Genomic DNA, 27,248 nt, shown 5'->3' on the forward strand with positions numbered 1-27,248 from the left:
TATTTAAGGTATCAATATTATATTTGATTAGAGTTATTAAATTGTCTGCAATATTTATAAATTGTAGGGAATGTCATGAAAATATTATAATTTAGTATAGGAGGTTGAAATAATAGTACTTTAATCCATTAGTATGTGGTAAAATATGTTTTCATGTTTTGTACTACGTACGTACATGCATGCCCATCTAAGATTCGGCGAGTATACAGAGTTTTTGTAAATCTATATAAAAAGTTTCGTGAGCAAATAAGATATTAGAATGACATGCTAGTTTGTTGCCCGTCAAAATTCGACGGAAATTATTACTATATATAGATTTTGTTAATAATTTTAAGTATAAATCTGATAATTGTATAATTTGCATATTATGAACTTCGTTTATATACTCATATTAGTTTTAAAACTCAATTAAAAATAATTTTACTACTCTTATTCTAAATTCCTAATAGTAATATTCGCTAATTATCCGAATATGCTTAAATTTATTAAATATCTAACGAATCAAATATAAGTTGTTACGATAATTAGTTATCTATCTCAATGAAAACTCATAAAATTTCAAAATAAATATTAACAATAAATAATAAATAATAAAAGATTAATAAACAAAGAAAATTTCACGTAAGCATGTAGATAATCTTTTATTTAAATTCTACAATTAGTGAAGTCTTCCGCAAAAAATAAATGTGGATTCCTGAACATCCTAAGTGTGTGTTAACAATAAATAGTATGAATAATAAAAACTATATAGTTTATGCACTCGTTTAAAATTTATATATTTTTACTCGTGCCAAACTCGATTTAATAGTAATTTTAATTATGTGCCCGTTCAAACTGACAAACATATGAAAAAGAGTAACGCTCTTTTCAAACATATATAATAATATCTGTTAATTATCCGAATACATTTAAATTTTATAAAATATCTAAATAAATAATATAAATTTTTATAGTTATGATTATCTAATTCAATAAAAGCTTACAATCAATGTCTGTTTTTGGATATTACAAAGTATACATTTATAATAAATAGCATAAATTATAAAAGATTAAAAATTAATTTATAATAATTATAGAAATTATACATTATACGAAATCTTTTAGAATATCTTATTAGAATTTATATACCAGTCATGTCGCAAACCCAACTCAAAAGTGTTTTTACTACTAGTTCTCGTCAAAACACGTATTAAAACTCATGGCATCTAATTTCATAAATTAGGAAATTATACAATTTACGAAGTATATTTTGAATCTATGTACACATATTAATCTCATATTCGATTAAAAAATAATTTTATTGCTTGTCTTATTCCCAAACTCATATAGTGATACCCACTTACTACCTGAAGTCGTTTAAATTTATAAATATTTAAATAATAAAATATAAATTATTACAATAATTGATTGCATATTCATCTAAAAAAATTGACATTACAAAATAAAAATTAATAAATTATTTAAACAACACAAAAATTAAAATGGATAAAATACGTTTTTTGTCTTGTAATACGGTCACACACAATACTTTTTATTACAAATTTAATTTGACTAATATTTGTTTGGCCAACAATTAAGTTTGCTAATTTTGAAATGCTATTGTAATTACAATTGTAAAATTAAAAAGCTAATACAACGATTTAAAGTCATATAATAAATAAAAAGTATATAAAATCATGTTATCAAATACTTCCATTACTTATAAATAATCAATTGCATGGACAATTGATAAAATTATGTAATTTAGTGTTTAAAAAATTAAAAATAAAACTATGGTATACAAAATTTTAATATAAATGATTAAAAGGAAAGAAATTTCGCTTTATTCATTTAACTACGTTAATTTAAATTTGATCTATTTATTAGATATCGAGTTTATCATCTGATAGTTTCGAATTTTTCAAAAAGATGAATGGTTGAGTTGGAGTTTATCATTTGGTAATTTCGAATTTTTCACAAAAAAGAATGGTTGAGTTGGAATTCTAGCATATATATTATTTATTAGATATCGAAAATTGTTGATTAAAAATTTAGAAAAAATAAGAATGAATAAGAATTGAGAAAAATTGGAATGGAGTGATTATAGGACGCCACATAGGATACAATTTATTTTGCTTTAATATATATATTTCGTACACACTTGAATATAATTTTTCTAATAGCACCTTCCAAAAAAAAAAAAAAAACTCCACATTTGGTGATGTAAGCACCTTAATTTATGATATTCAAATGCATTATAGATCGAACTCATCTAAACTATACGCAAAGTGTTTAAATGTCTTTATATAACATATTGTCATGTTCAATACGATGTATTAAGTGAAATATCTGTAATATATAGTATCATCTTATAATTTTAAATTTTTCAAAAAGAAGAATGGTTGAGTTGGAGTTCTAGCATATATACTCCCTCTGCCCGCCAAATGTATGACACTTTGGTTGGGCACGGAATTTAATAAAATTGGTGATAATTTTGATGTAGTGGATAAAGAGTCCCACCACTTTATGAAATGTGTGGTTGAGATTGAATCTGAGGTGGATTTTTTGTAAATAAAGAGTGTTTGTAAGGATAAAATATAAAAGTGGATGGTGGGACCATTGCCTTAAAAGGAAAGTGGTATAATCTTTGTAGACACCCAATATAGTAATTGTGCCATACTTTTGGCGGACGAAAGGAGTATTATTTATTAGATATCAAAAATTGTTGATTAAAAATAAAAAAAATAAGAATTAATGAGAATTGAAGAAAATTGGAATAAAGTGATTATACTACGCCACATATGATAGAGTTTATTTTGCTGTAATATAAAAATTTAGAAAAAATAAGAATGAATGAGAATTGAGGAAAATTGGAATGGAATGATTATACAACGCCACGTATGATAGAGTTTATTTTGCTTTAATATATATATATATATATATATATATATATATATATATATATATAGGAAAAATAAGAATGAATGAGAATTGAGGAAAATTGGAATGGATTGATTATACGACGCCACGTAGGATAGAGTTTATTTTGCCTTAATATATATATAGATATGTACTATATAGTATACACCCTATTTATTTATAGTTAAATTAATAAAAATAAGATATATAATTGAGAGCGCTCGTGATATAGCCATTTTGAAGAATAAAATACAATATTTGGCCACTAATTAAAAAACACAAATTCTGACAATTTTTTACATGTAAAGACTGTTTTGCCATTAATTAGAGCGCGGGTTAGGCACATATGGAACTATTAGTTCCATATGTGCCAACCGAAAAAATAAAATAAAAAAAATCTAAGTATATATCATTAATGGCACTAATATGACCATAAGTACCATTCGTGCAACACTACATAACAGAGTATATGGCACTAATGACACTAATATGGCCATAAGTACCATTCGTGCAACATATTAAATGGAGAATCTAAACCCTAAATGGATAATCTAAATCCTAAATGATAATCTAAATCCTATGGGGAAGTGTTCAAAATGGCACTAATAGTACTAATATGGTCATAAGTGTCATTCGTGTGGTACTAATGGCACTAATATGACCATAAATACCATTCGTGCAACACTGAGTATATGTCACTAATGGCACTAATAGTGTCATAAGTGCCTAACCCGCGCGCAAATCCAAATTCGACCCGAATCCAATCCACCCTATTTAAGGGCAAAATAGTTCGAAAACGTAAAAAATGGTCAGAATTTATATTTTTTCATTTAGTAACCAAATATTTTGTTTGCATCTTCAAAATGGTCATATGAATATATTGTTTCTACATAATTTAATATAGATTATACTTATCAAATTTTATACATATATTCACATATCAGGATCAGGTAGTACTGCATTTGTTGAAAATTGTATTATATCTATATATATATATATAGTAGTAATAATATTAATACATATATAGGGCTTTAAATTCACATATGCATGCAATTTTGCAGTTTTTTGCTTAATACTATTATTTAATTTTATATTCTCTCCGGCCGTCCCATGAGAATATGTATTCTTTTTTATTTTGGGACGTCCTACAAGAGTGTATATTTTTTGTTTTTGGTCTCCTTTTTTCACTAGTAAAAGCGAGTCCCTTTTTTTTACTAACAAACAATATATATTCACCTAATATTTATTAAAACTTGTGTCATCAATAATTATGTACACTTTTATGGGACGGAGATAATATTTAAGATTATGCAGTTATAAGGATATTACGTTAGCATAAGAAAATAGTACTGTATACATGATGCATGTCCCTATACGCAAATATAGTATGTTATGGAGTATAAGACTCCAAAACAGTATTCAGATAAAATTTATTCTCGCATCCCAATAAATTGTTATAATAAGTGAGTTCAATTCACAACAAACCATATAAAATTCAAAGTCCTTTTTAGGTTAATTTTTGGTATGGAGAAATTCAAAGGAGCGAATTCAACTAGTTTGTTTGAACTGAATTCAAGGCACTAGTGAATTTCTAATTTAATTGTCAACCCATACAGACAACAAAAATGTCAAATTAATGTTAAACCAGAAACCCAACAATATTATTGTGGTATTATAACCAAAAGTCACTGGTACTTCACCAAAATTTGTTACTAGTATATAATTTTACTTCTTGAATACATCCTCAAATATTTTTAAAAAAGAAGAAGATCGTTCATATTGTAGCAAAACAATTAATATTATTTGTAGATACAATAAGAGGTCATCCCGCCTAAATATAGAATTCATATTCAATTTTGGTTTTGTACTATGAACTAAAAATTACTCCATCCGTTCCATTCAATACGAAAATTAAGGAGAATGTGTAAATTAGATAAATATAATAGGGCCCACAACTTTTCAAAAGTTAAATATTGCATTTTATGAAAATCAGGGTAATGAGATGACTCAAAATGAAAAGTGATTCATGTTTAATGGGACAGAGAGAATATATCTCTAAAAAGACAAATTTTTAATTGTTCTAATTTTTCATTCGATTGTCAATTGTCTCATTAATGTTGAGTTAGATGCCTAAAAAATTGTCTACATGACTTAAACCAACGATGTAGTTGGATATCTACGCCACTTCAGCTTGTAACAATTGTCTTAATTAACCACTTTCAGCCTATCGTGATGGTATATTAATTCATAAAAAAAAATTGACAACCATCTTAAATTCAAAATAAGTAAAAAATTGTGTATGTGGAGACATAATTTCTAATTTATGTGCAAACTAAAATTAAATAATAATTCGTGTAGTTAAGCACAATTACCTCATAAAATAAATTGTAGTGTTAATAGGCTAAAATATCTTGATCATAGTGAAAATTTAAAATGCCCACATCCATTAAGTGTAAATGAAAAATATCTTCTTTTAGAAACAAAAGCATTTTATGTCCAAATTAAGTGGACGGACTTTAATACTCTAGATGTTGATCATTTTACTTGTTTTTTTAGTAAAAGTTCTAAACAAGTACGTACGATTGTATCATAAATGTGTAAAAATAATCTGAAAAATAGAACGATTTAATATCTATCAGTCAAAAGTTCATTTACCGTTCGAGCGGCCTGATCATTTGAGTGGGTGCCTAGATGATCTAGCTACCATCTAATCATGTAGTCGGCGACTAAATCATCTAGCCATCCGATCAAATGATTCAGTCGCCCGGACGGTTAGATGGTAATCGTTCTCTTTCTCAAAACGTGTCAAGAATGTGTAAGGTATTGTTTTCAAATACAATAATAATTGAGATATTAGAAATAATGTAGTTAATTTGAACATAAAATACATATATTTATATAAAAGTGGGTATGTTTTATATACACCGAAGATATGAATATTTTAAAATTTCTCTCTAAATTATAACTCCTCAGCAGTTCATAGCTAAAGTAATGTAATTTCAATTATGGAAATCTGGTTTGCCACTTTTTTTTATTAATGCATATAAGTCATAGCAGTTTCTCTTCCAAGACCCCTTTATTAAATATAGTAATATTTTTCAGTTACATATATATATTTATATAATTCACCTACTTAATATTTGTGTCAGCATATATATGTGTAAGAGAATGAGATCACGCATACATATTTAGATACAGAGATCTTCCTCTTCACATAATTCCCTCTGGTTTCCTCTGTTTTAGTAACTCTCTCTCTCTCTAGAATTCTTGAAGACCGCAGAGATAAAACGATTGGAATTAACAAAAATGGGGATTGGGAATTACAACGACGAAAGCATTCACGATCAAAAGAGCATTTTCTTGCCCATGTTTTGCCGCTTATCCATCAAAGACGTCAAGCTAAACACAGTTCCCATCTCCGCCGCCGCCGCCGCCGCCGAGCCTTCCTCCCCCAGAGTCAGCTGCATGGGCCAGGTCAAGCGGAACAGCCGCGTCACCGGCTACCCCTCCGCCACCGCCGCCGCCGCCGCCATCATCTCCACCGCCCACCACCACAAACACCACTCCAAGCCCAGAAAAACACACTACTTCTCCACCAAAACCCTACTTCCGGCCACCGCCGCCGCCTCCGCCGGCCGGAAAAGTGGGAGCAGAAGCTGCCGGAGCAACCGGGAAATATGTGCGCGAGATTCAAGAAGATCGGTGGCGAAGACTTGTAACTACGATCAAGATTGTAGTGTGAAGGCGGCGGCGCTGGATATTAGCAAGATGGATCCGCCGCTGCCGGTGGTGAAGAGGGAGGCGCCGCCCCGCGATGAGGTGAATTTGTGGAAGAGGAGATTTGATGGTGTGAAGAGCATGCATAATATCGAACCGATTCATTTGCCGGCCAAGAAATTTCAACCGCCGCCGACGACAGTATGATATATACATATAGGCAGGAATTAAATCGTACTTATTCATCGATCAATGCCAATGGATCGAATAATTTAGTTTGCAGATGTTAATGTAAATGAATTCAAAAGAATACTATAGATTTTTTTTTTCTTTATTCTTTTGTTCTTTTTTCTTCTTTTTCTTGCTTTTTTTAACAGAACGGTTTTTGACAGTGATAGTCGGGGTTTGATGTTTGGGTTCAAAATTAAGGTTGTCCCACATTTTGAAGAATATTGGGGATTTTATTCCATTTTCGTGTATTTCTGATTGTTTTAGTGTTTATTTTCTAAATAATATTAATACTAGTTTATGTCTATGTAGTTCGCCGTCGCCTACAAATTAATTGTTGATGCTGCTACTTCTTTTATTCTGATCCAATTTCGTCTTCATTTCATTTATCACTATGTGTTTATTTATTATACACATGATAGTATAATTTAGAATTTGAAAAAGAAAAAAAAATCAAAACACAAGAAAAAAAAATGCGAAAAGAAAAAAGAGTGAACTGAAGAGATTTTCTGATTCGAATAAGAAGACACTGGCTTATTTCTGCCATAATAACTTTACTTATAGATAGGTTCGAAGAAAGTCCTGAACCAAGATTTAAATAAATAAAAAGTTAAATGATTGGGATAAAGTTAGGTCAACATTCACTCTTTAACTAGCATAATCCATCATCATCACGAGGCATAATGTTTTTCAAACCAAAAATTGTATAATAATCCACCAAACAATTATAGCTAAGTTCAATTTAGCAGTCCGCGACTTCACGTGTTCAAAGTGTGTAACACAAACGAAAATATAGTCAATTGAAATAAATTTTCAAATTAAGAAAAAGGTAGTTTTCCTTAGGGTTAATTACGTCAAAAATCATGAACTATACCCCAATTTCCAAACTTTCCATGAACTTTTTTTTTATCAAAAATTCCCTGAACTTAAAGTGGTGAATAATTTTTCCATGATTTTCAAAAATCCTCAAATTGAGTGCTGACATGGCATTTCTAAGTAGCCTGAAATATGACGTGGCACCGCCGGACGGAAATCAAAACGACGTCGTTTAATAGGGGATAAAAAGACGTCGTTTTGAGCCCAAACCTCTCTCTCAAGGAGGCGGCGGATCTGAGGAGCCTTCCCCCGACGGCACTGAGACGACAAACGCCGATTCCGGCCAAGGAATACGTCGAACCAGGGCGGCAATTTTTCCAGAGTCGAGAGGACTGGGGGTTCGCCCTTTTTGCTTCGATTATGTGAGATTGAGAGGAGGATCGACCTAAGAATGCCATCTCCTCACCGGTTCCAGAGGAGGCGGCAGCTAAGTTGTGTCGAACAGAGGTGAGCTAGGGCTTGAGGCGGAGAGTAAGGCATCAACTTCGCCGGATTCAGGCGAAGATGAGGGAAATTAGGGCTTTTCATCTTCGTCTTCTCCAGAGGGTTTGAGAGAAGAAATTAGGGTCGATTTGAGTGTGCAGTCGAGCTCAGAGAGAGAGAGAGAGAACAATTGAGAGAAGAGGGAGACAGTCGGGGGAGAGGCGACGTCGACCAGAGGAATGGGCGGTCGCTCCCCCGAATTTCAGAGACGGCGGCGCTATTCTGATGGGCAGAAAATGCGAGAGGGAGAGAGGGGGAAGACGGATCTGCGGGGTGGTGGGAAAAGGCGGTGGGCGGTGGAGAGAGAGGGGGTGGCAGATCTGGTGATGGTGGTGGGGGAAAGCGGTGGACGGTGGAGAGAGAGGCGGCGGTGGAGTTAGAGGCAGCGGTGCTATTCTGATGGGCAGAAAACGCGAGAGGGAGAGAGAGGGGAAGGCGGATCTGCGGGGTGGTGGGGGAAGGCGGTGGACGGTGGAGCGAGAGGGGGCGGCGGATCTGGTGATGGTGGTGGGGGAAGGCGGTGGACGGTGGAGAGAGAGGCGGCGGTGGAGTTTGTCGGGGGAGGGGGAAGAGAATGATTTTTTGTTTTCTTTTTTTGCTTTTTTTTGTTCATTTTTTTTTTCAAGTGTCAATTTTTCTGTTCAAATAAGCGCCATATCAGCTTGATATTATCATGTAGGCGACAAGTCAGCCCGGAGCTTCACCGGAGAAAAAAGCGTGGAAAAATTGTTCACCACTTTAAGTTCAAGGAATTTTTGGTAAAAAAAAAAAATCATAAAAAATTTAGAAATTGAGGTATAGTTCATGGCTTTTGGCGTAATTAACCCTTTTCTTTATCCATCCATAACTCTCACGCAGGCTTGATATTTAGTGTAAATTAGGTTAGATTTGTTCGAAAATTTTGCTGAAATTTGATAATTATTTAACAAAATAAATAAATAAAAAATTGTTTACTTCAAACAAATGAAGTGTGAATAACGCAAATAGAATCGAGACCAAGTCTTTAAAGGTCTTTTCTCAAAAAAAAAAAAAGTCTTTAAAGGTCCAAATCTTATTGTGTTTGGTTTTAATTCCTCTATTTATTTTACTTTTTTAAATGAAGGAATAATATAATGAAATATAAATTTATCACTTAAAATGAAAATTATATCTTTTCTATCTTATTTATTTTAAATAATATATATTTATCTCACTCTTTATAAATTGGTATAAAATTATCCGTTGCTTAAGAACAAAAGTATTGCTCAAAATTTTGTACAAGCTACTCAATTTTATATATGGAATATTAGATGATAAATGAAGTTTATCCCATTTTACAAAAGCAAATGCACCTTTAAGATGGTAAGAAAGGCATCCCTGACAATTGACACAACACGAAAGCACAAGGCTGGCTTTGTATAATACACAGATAAAACGGACAACCAAAAGTCACGAAACAATGATGTATATATATCGAACAATGAACGTGGTAGGAAAAAAGAAAAATAAAATTAGCACAAGACACAATGACAACACATGAAATAGGAGACAAATATATCACCATCTAAGTTTAATCAACTATGACTAGAGAAAGAAACAATAAGAGTATATAGTAATTAAGATGCATACACTCTCATAAATTGCTATATCAAGACATTTGACAATTTCTGATAAGAAAATTCTAGTACGTTAACAAAGGTGGAGTTTTATATACAGTTTCAACTGGAGTGAGAAAAGGGGGGAAATGGGGCTTCCATCCATTAGATTTGAGATCAGTTCTGCTCTTTATACGGAGTCCAAATCAATTTACTGACATCGACATCAAGACCGCCTCGGCCAGCAGCTTTGAGATGACGATCTAAAACCTTTGGGTCCGCGCATATCACGTGCTGTCCCTTCCGGTATTGGATCAACTCTAAGCTCTGAAGGGTAGTCAATATATCCTCTGCCTTGATGGCCGTCATGTCGCTGAGCTCCTGGATAAGCAACAGAATAAGGTAATGAGTCGAAGAAAACAAAAAAGTATTCGAGAGGAGGATGTTAAGGAGAAAAGATGAAGTAATTAATCCTAACCTTAATGGAGATATTGCCTTTGTGTTTTTTCAGTATATCTAGAAGAACACGTGTCCAGTATCCACGATAGCTCAATAGGCCCAGGTCTGAAAGGGGTCGTTCTGGTGTTCCAACTTTGGCTTCCTTCTTTGAAAGTTCATAAGCTGCAACAGAATGTTGCAGTTTAGTCAAACATATCCATGCCGATGAACTCAATCAGTACAATTTAGAGAAAATACACAAAAAGAATATACAAATGTAAACTTGCTACCGGCCATTATAGTAACAAGTAGCATCATGACTTTTCCTCAAAACAACTTTACATGTCTAACAGAAATGTTACCGGTGAATTCTAAGACTTCCAAGAGGCATTTACTTATTTCTGATATTTCAAACAGATGTGCAAGTAGATTCACACTTACATTATAAGTTTATAACCATTTATAAGAGCATCAATTCGTTCTTTTGTAGGGACCTGGGGTATAAATGCCATCATCAATTTCTGCTAAAATAGATACAGTAGATATTTATCTAATTTTACTTGGGTAGGATGAAATCCTGATAGAATGTGGTCCAGAGGTTATTTTTTGTTCTCTGATTCAATAAAAGTATATTGTCTTTACCTTATTTATTATCCTGCCATTTCAGTTGTTAGTACTTGAACCCCTATACTCGCGCTCATTATCATTCGTTTCCATTAATATGAAGTCTAGAAAATAAGAATGATGATGAATAATGAGCTTACAAAATGCAATCAGGAACTTCCCATAGCCTTTTCTCTGATAAGGAGGAAGAGTGAGAATACAAGCTAAGTTATAAGACTCCTCTGATTGTTTCTCCTGTACATCAAACAATGAAAATATTAAATGGAAGTTAAATATCATTTCTGCCAAAAATGTACAAAATCTTATCCTTCCTATACTGAAATAAGCCATTAGGTATATCTACGTATAAGTACATGAAAAAGTCAATTTACAGGAATGTTATTATGTGACAAAAACGATGACCCTAAATGGCTAATGGAAAATAGTGTATGACGACGCGAGTGAATGAACTTGGTAGAGATTGATTTCTCTATTAGGGAGAAGATATTATGAATCTTTTAATATCTTGTTTCCATGATTAAGTGATTCAGATAACCTTTCATTTTTTTTTATTTTATTTTTGATAAATTTACAATATTAAATAAACCTTTCATTATTGTTTAGATAGTTATAGTTATTCCTTTTCTTATATTCGTTAGATAGTTATCTAGAATTAAGGAATGGGCCGATTATGTGGTCTCTGTCAACAGCCTAGAGTTGGGATTTGTCAAATTAAAGGATAAAGTAGAAGTCTCCTAGCATGGTAGGATCTCACTAGAAATACGGCCATGGGGCTTGGGCAGGCTCTCACCTATAATCAGCATTTACACTGGGCAGATTTCTTTTGTTATTTCAATATTATCCACTGTTGCCTTCTTTCTTCTTTAGCAGAAAGAGTATTTTATTGTCTATCTCATTACTCTATCATAAATCCTCTTTCATAAACAATGATTAGGGATAATACAAGAGGCAGCAAAAATTAAGATTAACTTTCTATAGAGAAAAATTACCTTGGAGAAGTAGCCCACCATGTGGCACCCCCGATCATCACATTCACATAGAACATAAAATAAAAAGAGGTCTACATCATAGTACAAGGTCTTGTGATCAAGAAACAACTTGGCCAAATAACAAAGGTTCTGCCCATAAATTTTGTTCTTTTTGCCATCAACCTGTTATAGCAATTCAAAATCAGATTCAGGTTTTCTTATTAACAACTTCACCAACTTAGCAATTCGGATATTTGACATCTAATTGAAAACAAGATAAGCAGATAATATAAGACAACTGCACATGCTAAGTACATCTATGAGATAGGTTCAAGCCAAATATACTGTCGAAAAATGAAACTTCCATGTAAACAAACCACGATCAAATGATTCAAGGATATAGGCAATGCCAATAACCACCTCATCCAAATAGCCATCTGATTTCCAGACCCTTCTAAAGAAATACCCTTAAGACCCTTATATAAGAAAGATTTAAAGGAACTTTTGGAATAAAAATTCTTTAACTCTTGATTGGGGCATCCAATTTGCTATGAGTGAGATCCAGTTTTTTAAGGGAAAATTTATTTCTAGGATGTTTCATCTTGCGGCATAGAAAGTCTAAACATAATAAAGGGAAGCAATTATGAGAGAGTATATTAAAGACACTGAATCTTAGACCTACAATTATACGTTACATGGCTTTTCGCAGTTGATAATTGTTTTATTTCAAGCTAAGTTCCAAAGTTATGCAAAACTTACCTCAAACATTGACAAGGTCCCATTTCGATATATTTCATCACCAGGAGGATGCTTAAGATCACATTTCTTCTGCAAATGCAAATATGATATATTGTAACTACAAAGAGTCTCAATTTAAGAAATACTACTAAAGTATGTCCTATGCACCCCTAACTCAAAATAACAAAAGTATGTCCTTTGCACGACCCAGTATTTAGAAGATTTGTCAGAAACATAAATCAAATGCTCAAAATCTAGCTGACAGAATTACAAAATATGCAGGGATGCAGAAGATGTGTAACAAAAGGACTTTCTACTGAATCATTGGAGTTCATTCAAACTGAAATAAACAAATGAATGAGGATAAATGAAGAGCTGAGAAAGAAAGCTTACCATGTGCCTTTGAAGCTGTTCTTTGCGTTTCATGAAATTCAGGCAAAATTCACAAAAGAACAGCTTTGTACAGTCATTGTATTCGGGTGGAAATGGGGAAAAGTACCAGGTCTCAATTTCATATTTTCCAAGTTCAATTGTTGCAATATTTTTAACTTTGGTAAATTCTTCATGTTCTCGCAAGCTAGCAGCATCAAGCTCCTCGTGGCCCTATATAATTTCAACCACAAGCTCTTAGTAATCCAAACAAAAAATTGAGGAAACAGAGTGTGAAAAGCTTCACTGTTAGAAGATATGATAGTCTAACTCCTTCAAATGAGTTAGTCACAAAATGGACCAAGAAGTTACTTGACGTAAACTTATTGGAATATCATTTTTAGACATTTACTAGGACACCACTGAGAAATAATATTTAGCTTTCTGCCATACTAAAGAAAAAAATAAACCAACCAGAATCACTCCCCAGACCTGATTCTCATGATTCTATACGAGCATATTCTATTCTCATGATTCTATACGAGCATATTCTAAACCACACTGTTTGTACATAGGCATTTGTCAAGGCATGCATGTTCAAACACCGCAAGAACAACAATGGCTCCATGATAACGAACCAATAGTTCTATGAAGAATGACAATACACATGGAAAACAGAATAACATTCATAAAACTGTCATATAATTATTGCATAATGATTGACAGAAATAATTCAACAAAGAGTACCTCTATATGTGTTTCATCAATCTTACGTTTCTGATGACGCGTCATTTTCAAGCCTGTTACCTGAGATATTTCCACGTGAGCATATTCGCAATGGAGAAATTTCACAGTCATTGATAAGTCAGTACTACAACCTTCTTATAAGGAGAAAGTACTGATCCTTACGAATCTGAATTTGAACTTAAGCTTGAGTTATTCATCTAGAATCTAGATATAATTATCTTAGCTTTCCCAGGTATGAGCAGTATATTACCTTGTCCTCAACCTTGTCATCCACATCAGTTTCTACAGAGCCGAGATCAAGTTGATCAAGGTCTACCCATTCATCAAGCCTGCGGTTGACTGCTCAAGAAATAAAAAAAAAAGTGAATGGCAGAAACCAGGTCGAATTATACAAACATATAAGTTTTTACTGAAGCTCCAGTAACAAACAAGCATTCTCTTATTGTTAGAAAATCAAATGTAATTCGTAAGCTACAACGAGGAATGTGAATGCCTGAAAAAGAACTGAATATGCCAAAATGACAGGATATGAACTTACATATACTTCTATCCAAAAATTGCACAGATTATTCATCAAGTCCAGTTCCAGTAATTCAACACTATGCATACAAATAACTATCAGCAAATGCCACAATAACTTAACAGCAAACAACATAGCAACAAAATAGCCTTTCTCATTGAAAACTAATAATTAATTTTAATTCTTAATCAAGCAAGGAAACTAATTTTTTTACCCCCACCCAAAAAAAAAAAAAAAACTATTTCTTACATTCAGTGTAGTGAACATAGTACTCATAATAGTTGGCTCCACAGGAGAAAAGCTTGCGGCGCTCGATAACCTTCACAGGGTGGTACTTGCCGTCGCGCCACCGGCAATTGACGCGCGTACCGACCTCCAAAGGCAAAAGCGTCGATTTCCTTCTCCGATATGCGTCGAACTCCGGCTGAGAACCGTTGGACTCCGGCGCCGGAGGAGCGGTGGCCGCATCAGCCACGGCTGCTTTGGCAGCGGCATGGCCATTGGCGGTGGTGGAATTTGTGGTGTCAATTGAAACCATTTTGCAGATTGGGCGAAAAAAAATAAAGTAGTGAGTTCTTAAAAATTCTAAATTCGTCCCCTCTTTTTTAATTTATTTATTTATTTGAGGTACCAAAAAAAAAGTCAAATACTCCTAAATGGATGTCATAATGAATTTTCTAAGAATGGCCGAATTCTTTGAAATCAGTTTTTTGTTCTTCACTAATACAGTAATTTTTTAAATTTAATTACTATTAGTGCAATACAGGAAAAATATTTTTATATTTATATAAAATTGATATCAACTCAATTACAATATTTATAAATATAATAAAAATAATTTAAGTTATATATACTATGAATATTAAAAAAAAGAATTCGCATTAATAAAAATTGAAACAAAAAAAAGTTATAAAATGAAAATAAAAATAAAAAATAATTGAGAAATAAATTTATTCAAAAATTGATGAGACATGAGAGATATTTTTTTAAAAAATTTAATCTTTAAAATTAAAACTTTCATGATGATCTTTAATTTGATATACATATTAAATATTTTTATAATTAGTAGAATTTAATTTTAGTAATAAATAAAACCAAAAATAAAGAGAAAATATAATAAACAAATAAATTTTTGATTTTATTATAATTATAAAATTGCCACATAATTTTGATATCAATTTGAAATTGATTTCAAATTGATATCTTGACTTTTTAATATAGTATAAATTTTAGTTTATAGAGAGGAACGAAATTAACTGCTCCTGTAATTATTTCGGATGATCCATTATTCCATAATTTTGTGTCATTGTTAATTTATAGTTAATGTCCTAATAATGTTTTTATAAAAAAATAATTATAATTTTATAAATTATACTTAACTTTAATATTTAATAATTAAATAAAAATATATATACCCTAACTTTTAATATATAAATTATTAACTAAAAAATAAAGAGTCGTTCAATCGAAAAATAAAGAAAATAAAAAAATATGGAAAAGGATCGTTGCCAAACAACTCCTTCAGTTTTAACAATTTTTTTTTAAAGAAGCTGATTCGTTCAATTGTAAATTTCAAGTTTTTAAAATGTTTATTTATTTATTTGAATTTGTGATTGAGGCGTGCATGACACGTACCCCTCTCTCTTTCCTCCTCCGCCTCATCTCGAGTCTTCAGCATCGGTCTGCGACTCTCGCGAACCGCGATGCGGAGCTCTTAACAAACAAAAACACAACTTTTTTTTTTAACTAATTGAAAACAATAATACTCTCCATAAAAATGAAAACTTGAGTAACCCTATTTCAATCACAGCATCTTCAGACAATCACAGCGCCGCTTCTTCTATTTCAATCTTCCTACTATCCTATTGTTCTCCCATCTCCCCTCCCTTAGATATTACTCTCTCTCGCTTCCTTCGCTACACCCTTCCGCCGCCTAGAGCAGCGCCGCTTGTCCATAGCCGGCCTTTGCGGCTGCCTTCTGCCTTCATTTTTCGGTGAAACTCACCAATTTGCTACCAACTCAGTCCCTTTTCCCCCTTACTCTTGGCCGATCAGCCAACAGCAGCAGCCGCCATCCGCCGCGAATTTCTGCTCGCCGCCCTCCTCTCAGCTCACCTCAACTCAACAAACTCCTCTCAGGCTCAACTCAACAAATCAAGAAGCGGTTATTATATTTGATCCGTAAGAAAAAGTTATTTTTGTAGTGAGATCCGGAAATTTGCCTATTTTTGTTAATGGGAATTAATATATCTGAAAACTGTATTATTCATTATTTTTTTAATAGCTAAAGTACAGAAGATGGTTTTGTCGGAGGAGGAAATTACCCGGCTTTTCAGAATCCGAAAGACAGTAATGCAGATGCTGAAGGATAGAGGTTACATGGTGGGAGATTTTGAGATTGAAATGACAAAGTATCAGTTCATTCAGAAATATGGCGAGAATATGAAGAGAGAGGACCTCGTTATTAATAAAGGCTTCCGTAACAGCTCTGAACAGGTGTGCTTCGTCAAGATTTCTCCTTTTTCGTGTTTGGGGCTCTACGAGATTCTCACCAGTAATGTGTTTTGCAGTTTATATCATACTATCATATACTATGGAAAACTGAAATGCTTTATATTTTAGTGTAATGCCGTCTGAAATTAGGGAAATGATTGGTGTGTTTGCAGTCGGAAAAGATATAATGCCATAGAGGTGACAAATAAGTGAGATATCGAGTAGAAGAGCCTATGTTATAATTGAGGCTGATTTCTGAATGTCACCCCCTTTCCATTTTGTTCCTTCTTAATGTGCTTTGATTATATTACGTCTCTGATTTCCTAAAAAATGGATTTTATTGGTTCCTATGCTTAAATCTTGTTTATTTTCATTTTCAAAGATGTTTGTCCCTAGTAAGAAAGTCTCAATTTGTGTAAGTGACATCACATTTTTTGAATCACTTTAATGTTCCTCTGATATCCATTAGAAGTTCTTGTTGGAGTTCCTTATATGTAGCTGTCTATCAGTAAAGTGTGAAGTTCCTAAATGAATTTTTTCAATGGCAGAGACATTGAAGCTTATGCTATTTAGGCTTTTTTAATATGCTCCGAACAACACAGAGTTGAGCTCTTTCTGTATATATTGTTTTTAAAATAGCCAAACAGAATACTTTTTGTGAAACAGATGAAATATGACATCTGTTCAATTGTTGAAAATCCTCAATGCAGCGGCATTAACCAATTTTTTCTTGTCTGCTTACTTCCAGTTATACGTCTTCTTTCCAGAGGAACAGAAAGTTGGTGTTAAGACAATGAAGACCTACACTAATCGCATGAAAGAAGAAGGTGTTCATCGGGCAATCTTAGTAGTCCAGCAAAATTTAACACCATTTGCACGGACCTGTGTTAGTGAGATATCAACTAAATTTCACTTAGAAGTTTTCCAGGTTATTGTTGAGGCTCTCATTTCATTTTGTTTCATATATTACTTCAATACTAATATTGTTTATCTTTTTAGGTCATAGATGCCCTTTATGGCTATAGAATACCTTTTCATTTAGGGTTAATCATGTTTTGTGTCCCCAACTTCATTTTCTTTTTCTATTAAAAACCCCCAACTTTCAGCCTTTTTCCAAAAAATGTCCTACTATACCAAAATCGGTGACGAAATGATGAGTCACCTAACTTGATTCAATGGTGAACCAATGTCGTTTTATTGGGTAAGGTGGGAAAAAAAGCTCACCTAAGATTTTGGCGAGGTGACTCATCATTCCATCGCCGGATTTTGTATAGCAGGACATTTTTTAGAAAATATTGAAAGCCTGTTTTTTTAATAGAAAATGGTAGTTGGGGAACAAAATATGATTAACCCTTCATTTAATATACTATATAGCTCAAGAATCTTGAATACGCACTTGGTTTTCTTCTAAAGCTCAGTCGCAATAACTCTTATATTTTATGAGGCATCACTTTGGAGATTTTGTATTTATTGTTGAAGCACATATTCAGCATTTTATGCTTGTAAGATTTTTGCAACGTATTGAAGATTTTACATACAAGTGTCCCCTGCTTTACAGTTGGATTTCAAGGGAACTCATGTTTACTTGATGCGATAGTGCAGGAAGCAGAGTTGTTAGTTAACATAAAAGAACATGTTCTAGTTCCCGAGCATCAGCTGCTTACGGCTGAAGAAAAGAAGACATTGCTGGAAAGGTACACTGTAAAAGAAACACAGGTTAGTTTTCAATATTCAACAATAATTACAGTGCATTAAGTTTAACTTATTGTCATGTAAAGTTTATGCACATAGTGGAAATCTAAATTTTGTCATGTATTGCACATTTGCACTCGAGTTGCTATCGTAGTGCTACTTTAGCACATGAAGCAGCTATTCTAAAATGTTTATTGCACGACTTTTATCGAGTACATTTTCACCATTTCCTGTGTAGTCATTGTGAAAGATGGCTTTTGCTGAATAGTCAGTGTCATCCTATGCTGTATTGACTATAGCCGTTGGACCAGCACTATCTGTGGTGCATTTAAAATTTCATAATTTTGTAAAAACCCTATGGTGATGGTGGTGGCATAATAACTTTTACGCCCCAATTTTCATTTGTGATGAACCTGCAACTCTTTACGCATGTCATGTCGAGATTTTTCTTTTACGTCCTTCACTTCACTTGTAGATTTTTCCTAGTCTCTCTTATCATGTCGAGTAGACCTAAAAATTGTATAACTATCACTCCATATGCATGCATCTCGACATATGTTTCCAGTTTAAGCTGTTTCTTGATGCTTTGTTTGGCAGCTCCCTCGTATCCAGATAACTGACCCCATTGCAAGATACTACGGGCTCAAGCGCGGGCAGGTTGTGAAGATTATACGACCAAGTGAAACTGCTGGACGTTATGTCACCTACCGATATGTTGTTTGAATCATGGAAAGCTCTGTACTTGCTGATGTTGTTGGACAATAAAAGCAGCAGAAGACAATAGGAGGCGTGAAGCATTCGCGCAAAACACGACGCCACAACACAACTCTCCAATGGAGAAATTTAAGTTATGTGCTGGTGTCATTGAACTCTCTATGAACATCTTGTGAGTGTAACTTTTAACTTTTTGGAACTTTATAGTATATTCGATTTGTGATTGTGAAGACAATTTTGTGTCTATTATTCGAGTGCTATGATCTAATGACTTGTGGGTACTATGAATTCCTCCGACGTTCTTCTAGGTCGAGCCACTCGTGAAATAGATACACCAAGTTTTGTCTCATTTTTTGCAATAGATAAAGTTGTAATTTTGTTTGCCCGTTTTATAATCCATGAGTCGTAATAAGATTGTTCTTGTGCTAATTTTTATTCTGAGGTGTTTATTTTTTATGATTGAGTATTTTTTGTTCTTATTATTAGATTCTTTCCAATCCTATCATTCAATGGACTATATATGAGATTATGAATCATTATCGAAGACTTTGAGATATTTCAAAGTTTCAATGCATTTTAATAAAGGGTTAATTACACCAAAAATCATAAATTTTGAGCTAATTTTCAAGCTTGCCATGAACTTTTTTTTTTATCAAAAAATTCATGAATTTAAGGAGTTGAACAATTTTTCCTTTTTTTTTTGTTCTGGTGAAGCTCCGAGCTGACCTGTCGCTTACGTGGTAATATCGAGCTGACATGATGCCTACGTGGTAATACCGAGCTGATGTGGCGCCTACTTGGAAAAAAAATAAACAAAAAAATAAAAAATTCATTATTTTCCCTCCCCCTTCTCCAGGTCGGCCGATGGAGCGCTGCCGAAGGACCGCCGTTGCCTTCCTCCGGCGAAGCAGCGTCGAGGACCACCACCTCCGCCTTCCTCCTTCGCAATGGTTACCTCCCTCGATCTCAGACACAAAGACCCGCCTCCGCCAAAAATCTCACCCCCAAATTGCCGATGTTGTTCTCGCGCCGCCTCTGAAGAGCTATGCCGTCGTCGTTTTACCCACCACAATCACCAGATCAGTCGCCTTCCTCTTCCGCCGCATCGAACCCCCTCTACCGCCCTCTCTCTCTCCACCGCCCTCCACCACCATCATCACCAGATCCGCCGCCGCCAATCACCCCCGTATATTCCCCACATCGAAGCCCCTCTGCCACCGTTCTCTCTCCATTGCCCTCCCCCACCACCATCCCCAGATCTGCAGCACCAACCACCCACGCAGATCCACCGCTCTACCGCCCTCTCTCTCTCCACCGCCCTCCACCATCATCATCGTCAGATCCACCATCATCATCGTCAGATCCACCACCATCATTAACAAGAAAAAATTCAGAAGAAACATAAGCTTCAGAAAATTGTAACAAATCAATAATTGAATCAAAACCCTATTTTAGCATTGGATATAAAGAAAGTGGAGTGGAAATTGGTTCAAATCCTCATTTCTTGTGGAAAAAGAAGCCGTCGTTTTTCTCGTTTTTCTTTTCTCTGTAATTTATGGTTTCTTGTGAGTTGTGAGCCCAGGCCCAGCTCTCTCCACCGCCCTCCACCATCATCATCACCAGATCCACCGCCTCCCAGATTGAGCAGGGGGGTTCGCAGATCCGCCGCCACCAGCCATGGCATGGTTGGGCTCAAACCCCAACAAACGACGTCGTTTTTGCTCACTGCCGGCTATGCCATATCACGTCTCATATTACTAAAACGGTGCCAAAGTCAGCATTCAATTTGGGGATTCTTGAAAGTCATGGAAAAATTATTCAACCCCTTAAATTCAGGGAATTTTTTTATTAAAAAAAAACAGTTCATGGAAAGTTTGAAAATTGGCCCAAAGTTCATGATTTTTGGCGTAATTAACCCTTTAATAAATAATGAAATCCTCTGAAGGGTGTTTACTTTTTATGATTGGTAAGATACACAATTAAGTTCTTTTATTCTTATTATTAGGATATTTTCAATTCTACCATTTCAATGAAATGTGAATCAAATAAAATTAGTTCAAATGATATACTCAAAATATCAATTCATATTACAAATAATAGATTTTTATCTATCTTGTCTACACTTCAAGAGGCATTTATATATAATTTATAAAATGCATGATTTGATTAGATAGTGTTATCCTCATTATTAAAATATTTTCAATCTCATTTTTAGTGGGATATTAATTAAACAAGTTAATTAGCTCAAACAATGAAAATTATAAAAAAACGATGGAAGATTTAAAGTTTTTAACATATTTTAGTAATATAAGAGATTAATTTTATTATTTTTGTGTATTAAAATTAATTCTAAAAAATAAACATTACTGAGATATTTCACAATATAGTTTAGTCGGTCAATTAATGAAGAATACAACATTCGTTAACAGTGTTTTGTATATAAAAACAGAAGATAAAATGTGAGTTGGATACCCATCATGATATATAAGTGATTATAAAAATAGCCGTATATCATGATATTCGGTGCACTAAGTCCATTTTTGGTTTGATTAAATGTATTTTTCTTATATATGTTTATGGTAATGATCTGTAAATTGAGACCCGCCAGTACATATAAATATTTTTTTATTGGTTTTTGAAGTTTTTTGTATTTTTCATCAAGGAAAATATGGCCAAATGCCTGTTAAATTTTACTATGCTCATCTCCACCTTTGTGTGTTTCCTAAATCTATATATTATATAAAAGAGCATTTTAACGGCTATTTTTTCCCACCATATTTTAAAATTATAGTTATTTTTTAAATTTCAATTATTAAAATATATATCCACTAACTTTGACTTCCTAGTCGGCAGTTTTTTAGTTTCCAATTCAAACTTTTGTTATTCTTTTCTTTTCTTTTATCTTATACATTTTCCTTTCTTTCTTTTTGAAAATTACTAATATGAGTAATAATAAAATATTTAATATGCATATCAAATTAAAGACCATAAAATTAGCTTTAATTTGATATATAATAACTGTAAAATAGATTTAATAATAATAATAATAATAATAATAATAATAATAATAATAATAATAATAATAATAATAATAATAATAATAATAATAATAATAATAATAATAATAATAATAATAATAATAATAATAATAATAAATGCTAATTTTATCAAATAATTTTCAATTTTTTAATAACTATAATTATCATTACACTTTATATAAAGTTACAAATTTAATGTTTTCAAATTTGAGTTATTGGATTAATTGATGTTAATTATTTTATTTTATTTTATTTTTAAGACATATTTGGTATTTGTTTATATTTTAATTTTTTAATATTTATATTTATTTATTTAAACATATCGTTTAATTTCGATGTTCGCTGTGCATCGCACGGATGGGCATACTAGTATTTCTTAAACAACAAAAAGAATTGGGTAAAAGACAGTATTATCCATCAGCAAATTCGGTCCAAATCTTCCATCCTGTATTGCATTTTACTAGGCCTATATTTTTTTTTACATTATTAATTAGGCCTATATTGTTATCGCTGGAATAAGATTAAGTGTACCACACTTTATGTTTCACTTTCAATTTTGTTTAATTTCTTATATATATATTCTTCAATTTCAACTTTTTATGCTTTAGTTTAATTTTGTGATTATTAAATAGGGTTTATTCCATCAATCTAGGGTATATAATTATTTTTTATCATTTAATATCACTTTTATTAGTTAATAATAGGTTGATAAATTCAAAGTCATGGTATATGCTTTTTAAAAATTTTAATTTTTTGAAATAAAAATTAAATATAATTCATAGTATTATAATAAATTTTATTTTTATAAAAAATATTTTTAAAATAATTAATATAAGCATGGGACACATGACACACATAAAATTGTGGGACATTGGATCTCATCCCGTTATCGCTGCGCAACGAGTAATTAATCCAACATGTATACATTCAAATTCGATTATCAGTCTCAACATTAATTTATGTCTCATTGTTAAATACAATATTTTAATAAGGGTTAATTGCCTCTAAATCCTTAAACTATAGTCACTTTCCATTTTTTTCCTCAATCTTTGAACTTTCCATAAAAATCCACCAACTATTGATTTTTCCCAATATTCCATGACGAATTTTCCGGCCAAATCCATACACGTGGAATCAGAATTATCTGACGTGGACGAGCCGGAAACTTAATAAAACGACGCCGTATGTATTGTACATAAACAACGTCGTTTTGCGCATTCTTGGCTTTTAATTTCCCATGACGGTTTGGCTTTTTGGCTGATGTTGTTCGGCAGAAAGAGAGACAGCGGCGCCAGTGGGTTCTTCTCAGCCGGTCGATGGAGGAGGAAAGTGGATGGGCGGTGTTAACATATTAAAACTTTAGAATATTAATATAATATCCTCTAATTAACATTACTCGATTGAAAGTGCTAAGATTGCAGAATTTCCGATGAGGAAAGAGATACTCAATGTTATGTATCTGAATAGGAAATGTCCATAAGTGCATCAATATTATCTCATGAAACTGCCAAATTAATTCTCACAATTAGCATTATGAAATTAAACATTATAATGTTGATATATAGGAAATGAATGAATCGATGGTGCATGATTTGGGAAGGGAAATGTGGGTGACAGCAGAAACACACTAGCTAGTAGAACAATGGATGTGGTGCATGTGCTACTCAAATGGACCACTTAGTGGGACAAAGCGCGTTTCTTTTTCTTAGATATCAAATTTCAACTGTTGATAATCGCACTTTTACGCCAAATGTAGCGCCTATAAATACCCTACAATTCCATGCACTTCTCATCAACCGTTTCATAACATTCTAAATGGCTTCAAACAGAGTTGTTAGTATTGTTTTCTTTGTGTTGTTGGGTGTAGCGATATCCTCTGCTGCAAGGACGCTTCTAGAAGCTACCAGCAACCATCCTAATGCTTACGGCGGCGGAGGGTCTGGTGGTGCCGTAGCCGACCACGGCGGCTATGCTAGTGGTGGAGGAAGTGGTGTAGGAGGTGGGGCTGGATATGGTGGGGAGCATGGCGGCGGAGGTGGCGGCGGAGCCGGCAATGGTGGTGGTGGAGGAGGTGGATATGCTGGTGGTGGGGAGCATGGTGCTGGGTATGGGAGTGGGGGCGGTCAGGGAGGAGGCGGTGGTGCCGGTGGTGGTGCAAGTGGAGGTGGAGGTGGTGGAGGAGGAGGTGGAGGTGGCGGTGGCAGTGGAGGAGGAGGAGGTGGTGGGGGACATGCAGGTGGGTATGGTGGCGGTGAAGGAGGAGGTGCCGGAAGTGGATACTCTGCGGATGGAGGATATGGTGGCGGAAGTGGACACGGAGGAGGAGGTGGAGCGGGATCAGCTGGGGGAGCGGGAGCCGGTGGTTATGGTAGCGGCGCAGGCGTTGGTGGTGGTGCCGGAGGGGCCCATGGAGGGGGTTATGGCGGTGGCGAAGGAGGGGGAGCTGGCGGGGGCGGCGGATACGCCAGTGGGGCTGCAGGGGCAGGTGGGGGAGGGTATGGGAGTGGGGAAGGGGCTGGTGGTGGTGGGGGAGGAGGAGCTCATGGAGGAGGTCATGGAGGTGGTGAAGGAGGGGGGGCTGGCGGGGGTGGTGGATATGCTGGTGGGGCTGCGGGGGCAAGCGGAGGAGGGTATGGTAGTGGGGAAGGTGTTGGTGGTGGTGTTGGAGGAGCTCGTGGAGGAGGTTATGGAGGTGGTGAAGGAGGGGGGGCTGGCGGGGGCGGCGGATATGCCGCTGGGGCTGGGTCTATTGCCGGAGGTGGCGGACACGGTGGTGGATCCGGGGCTGGTGGGGGCTATGCGGGTGGGGAAGGGTCGGTTGCCGGAGGTGGTGGGCATGGGAATGGCGGCGGTGCTGGAGGAGGTTATGCTGGTGGTGGTGAGCATGCGGGTGGATACGGTGGAGGCTCCGGCAGCGGTGAAGGCGGCGGTCACGGTGGCTATGCCCCGTAGAAGTATTCTTGGGGTACATAGTTACCCAGAGATGCGTAATTATGGTTATTGATGTTCATTCTAAAAAAATTGATAAAGAATATGTTTGTATGTTATGTTGCTTATTAAATTTTGATACAGGTGCTGTACTTGTGAAGATGTATTATGTCGTGTCAAATATTAATGAATCAAATATTTTCTTAAATTATACTAGTACTAATATTTGCATATAGGTGTAATGCATAAAATATATTTTTATAACTTTTACCTAAATAGTACTACTAATTTTATTCAAGAATCTATTCAAGGTAAAAATTAAAATATATATATATATTTTTACTACATAAATAAGTACTTAAATTTGTTATGAGATTATATTCTCAAAAAACAAAAAAAAAATGTTATAAGATTATAATTTCTATATACAATTATATATATAGAGAGAGAGAGGTTAAATAGAGAATGACAAATATATGAGAAAGGAGAATTAATCTATCTAATGGCTAATTTTTCGTTGAATTTTTTCCTTAATTATAGCCAAAATGCTATATATGTAATTGAGCAATTTTATGCAGCCATTAATTAAGATTTGTATATCTTAAATTGTCTTTTTAATTTTGATAAGATCTTATATTATTATATCTCACGGAAAAATCATATCTTCAAGATATGGAAAGATTTTTTTTCAACCCTACTTATACGTACAAAAGAAGCCAAAGTTTTAAAGTTCTCATATATTTTTCGGTTCTTATATGTACAATATAGTTATGTAGATGTTCGTAATTTTGTCAGGTTTGTTTGAAAAGTTATATGTTAAATATTTAATGTCAGCAAAAAAAATTAGTAATATTTTATTTTAGGTATTCATAATTTTTTTACATTTGTTCGAAATGTGATATTTTAATTATTTTATGTCAGTAAAAAAAATCAAATATTTTATTTAGAAGTTCGTAACTTTTATACGCTTGTTCGAAATGTGATATGTTAAATACTTTTACAATTCTCAATCAGATATCAATAGTACTCCCTCCGTCCACGAAATGAGTACCCATATTTTCTTTTTCGTCCGTCCACGAAATGAGTACTCATTTCCCTTTCAGGCAAGTGTACCCACACATCTCTTTAATTAATACACTCAAAAAGTGAGACCCTTAAACTATTCACACTACACTCCATGCATTTCTTATAACCCGTGCCGTCCACAAATGGGTACTCATTTCGTGGACGGAGGGAGTATTATTCAAGATTATAATGTTAATACGTAACGAATAATTACAATTTATCAATGAACACGCACTCTAATTTTCAATGAACATAACACAATTTCTTCAATGAACAAAATACAATTTCTAAATGAATAGTCAAATAAAAATCACAATTTTGAAAAATCTCTTCACTCGTCTCTAACAACTACAGAAAAATTGTTTACAAATTAACTGAACAATAAAATGGAAAAAACAGAAAGGAAAGGCGTGTTTCCTCCTCTCCTACTCTCGCCATAATTCCTCATTCTCGAATTTCATGGCGGATCGAGAATTATGCATTTTTCGGTTGGCCCCGATCCTCGTCTACCACGCCCCTCACATGGGCGTATTGTCCGCGCTCTGCACCGCTTGCGTGCACTTCCAGCAGCATCGACCATTCATCTGCCTCATAGGAAGATATCGCAATAGGATGTTTATCAAATAATAATTTCGCAAAAAATATTTTGAACAAATATTGGTAGATCTATAATTAAATTTATCGGATTTACGGTGAGGATTCATTATCGTCTACCTGTGTTCCCACGATTCTCCGATTTTTCAGAGAGTTCTTAGAGAGTAAACAAGAGAAGGGAGTTAATTTAAAAAGCAGGAAAAGAGAGAGTGTGTGTTTTATTTCATCGTAGCGGATATTTATAGGCATTACAACTGAGGGCGAAACAGTAAATTCGCTTGGTCATTCATTTCGCATGCTAGCTATTTGACTAGCTAGGGCTATCATTAGCACATATCATGTCGGGTCATTATCCCCTAAATACCGAGCTGGATTGACGGGCCTTCCTCTGACTCTCTTCCTCTGGAGATTTAAGGGTACTTTTCCTCTCGGACCGAACTTCATCTTCGTCGCTCTGCTCTGTCTGGTGGCTCTGGACTTTCTTTCTCAGGGCAGACTTCTTCTTCGTCGCTCTGCTCTGTCGGGTGGCTCTGGACTTTCTCTC

The 27,248-nt window shown here is 34.2% G+C and overlaps 4 protein-coding genes across 4 annotated transcripts; 3 read left to right on the forward strand and 1 right to left on the reverse strand.

Moving 5' to 3' along the window:
- The first annotated feature begins 6,043 nt into the window (after nt 1-6,043).
- On the forward strand, nt 6,044-7,148 carry LOC131002689 (uncharacterized). The gene has a single exon (XM_057929161.1). The coding sequence runs from the start codon at nt 6,205-6,207 to the stop codon at nt 6,820-6,822; it is 618 nt and encodes a 205-aa protein (XP_057785144.1). The 5' UTR covers nt 6,044-6,204; the 3' UTR covers nt 6,823-7,148.
- A 2,577-nt stretch (nt 7,149-9,725) lies between these two features.
- Nucleotides 9,726-14,802, reverse strand: LOC131002691 (histone acetyltransferase of the MYST family 2-like). Its single transcript, XM_057929162.1, has 9 exons — nt 14,430-14,802; nt 13,911-13,999; nt 13,661-13,720; nt 12,938-13,147; nt 12,566-12,634; nt 11,828-11,989; nt 10,979-11,072; nt 10,255-10,397; nt 9,726-10,157 (listed from the first exon to the last, which is right to left on the reverse strand). Exons 1-9 carry the CDS (start codon nt 14,716-14,718, stop codon nt 9,954-9,956), a joined length of 1,320 nt encoding a protein of 439 aa, XP_057785145.1. The 5' UTR covers nt 14,719-14,802; the 3' UTR covers nt 9,726-9,953.
- Nucleotides 14,803-15,754: 952 nt separating this feature from the next.
- On the forward strand, nt 15,755-19,314 carry LOC131002692 (DNA-directed RNA polymerases II and IV subunit 5A-like). Its single transcript, XM_057929163.1, has 5 exons — nt 15,755-16,361; nt 16,465-16,676; nt 17,422-17,601; nt 18,276-18,389; nt 18,963-19,314. The coding sequence occupies exons 2-5, from the start codon at nt 16,479-16,481 to the stop codon at nt 19,086-19,088; spliced, it is 618 nt and encodes a 205-aa protein (XP_057785146.1). The 5' UTR covers nt 15,755-16,361; nt 16,465-16,478; the 3' UTR covers nt 19,089-19,314.
- A 4,576-nt stretch (nt 19,315-23,890) lies between these two features.
- LOC131002693 (glycine-rich cell wall structural protein-like) lies at nt 23,891-25,253 on the forward strand. Its single transcript, XM_057929164.1, has one exon. It carries the CDS (start codon nt 23,933-23,935, stop codon nt 25,067-25,069), a length of 1,137 nt encoding a protein of 378 aa, XP_057785147.1. The 5' UTR covers nt 23,891-23,932; the 3' UTR covers nt 25,070-25,253.
- The last annotated feature ends 1,995 nt before the right edge of the window (nt 25,254-27,248 follow it).

This window comes from Salvia miltiorrhiza, unplaced genomic scaffold, assembly GCF_028751815.1.
Source record: "Salvia miltiorrhiza cultivar Shanhuang (shh) unplaced genomic scaffold, IMPLAD_Smil_shh fragScaff_scaffold_173, whole genome shotgun sequence".
Taxonomy (NCBI): domain Eukaryota; kingdom Viridiplantae; phylum Streptophyta; class Magnoliopsida; order Lamiales; family Lamiaceae; genus Salvia; species Salvia miltiorrhiza.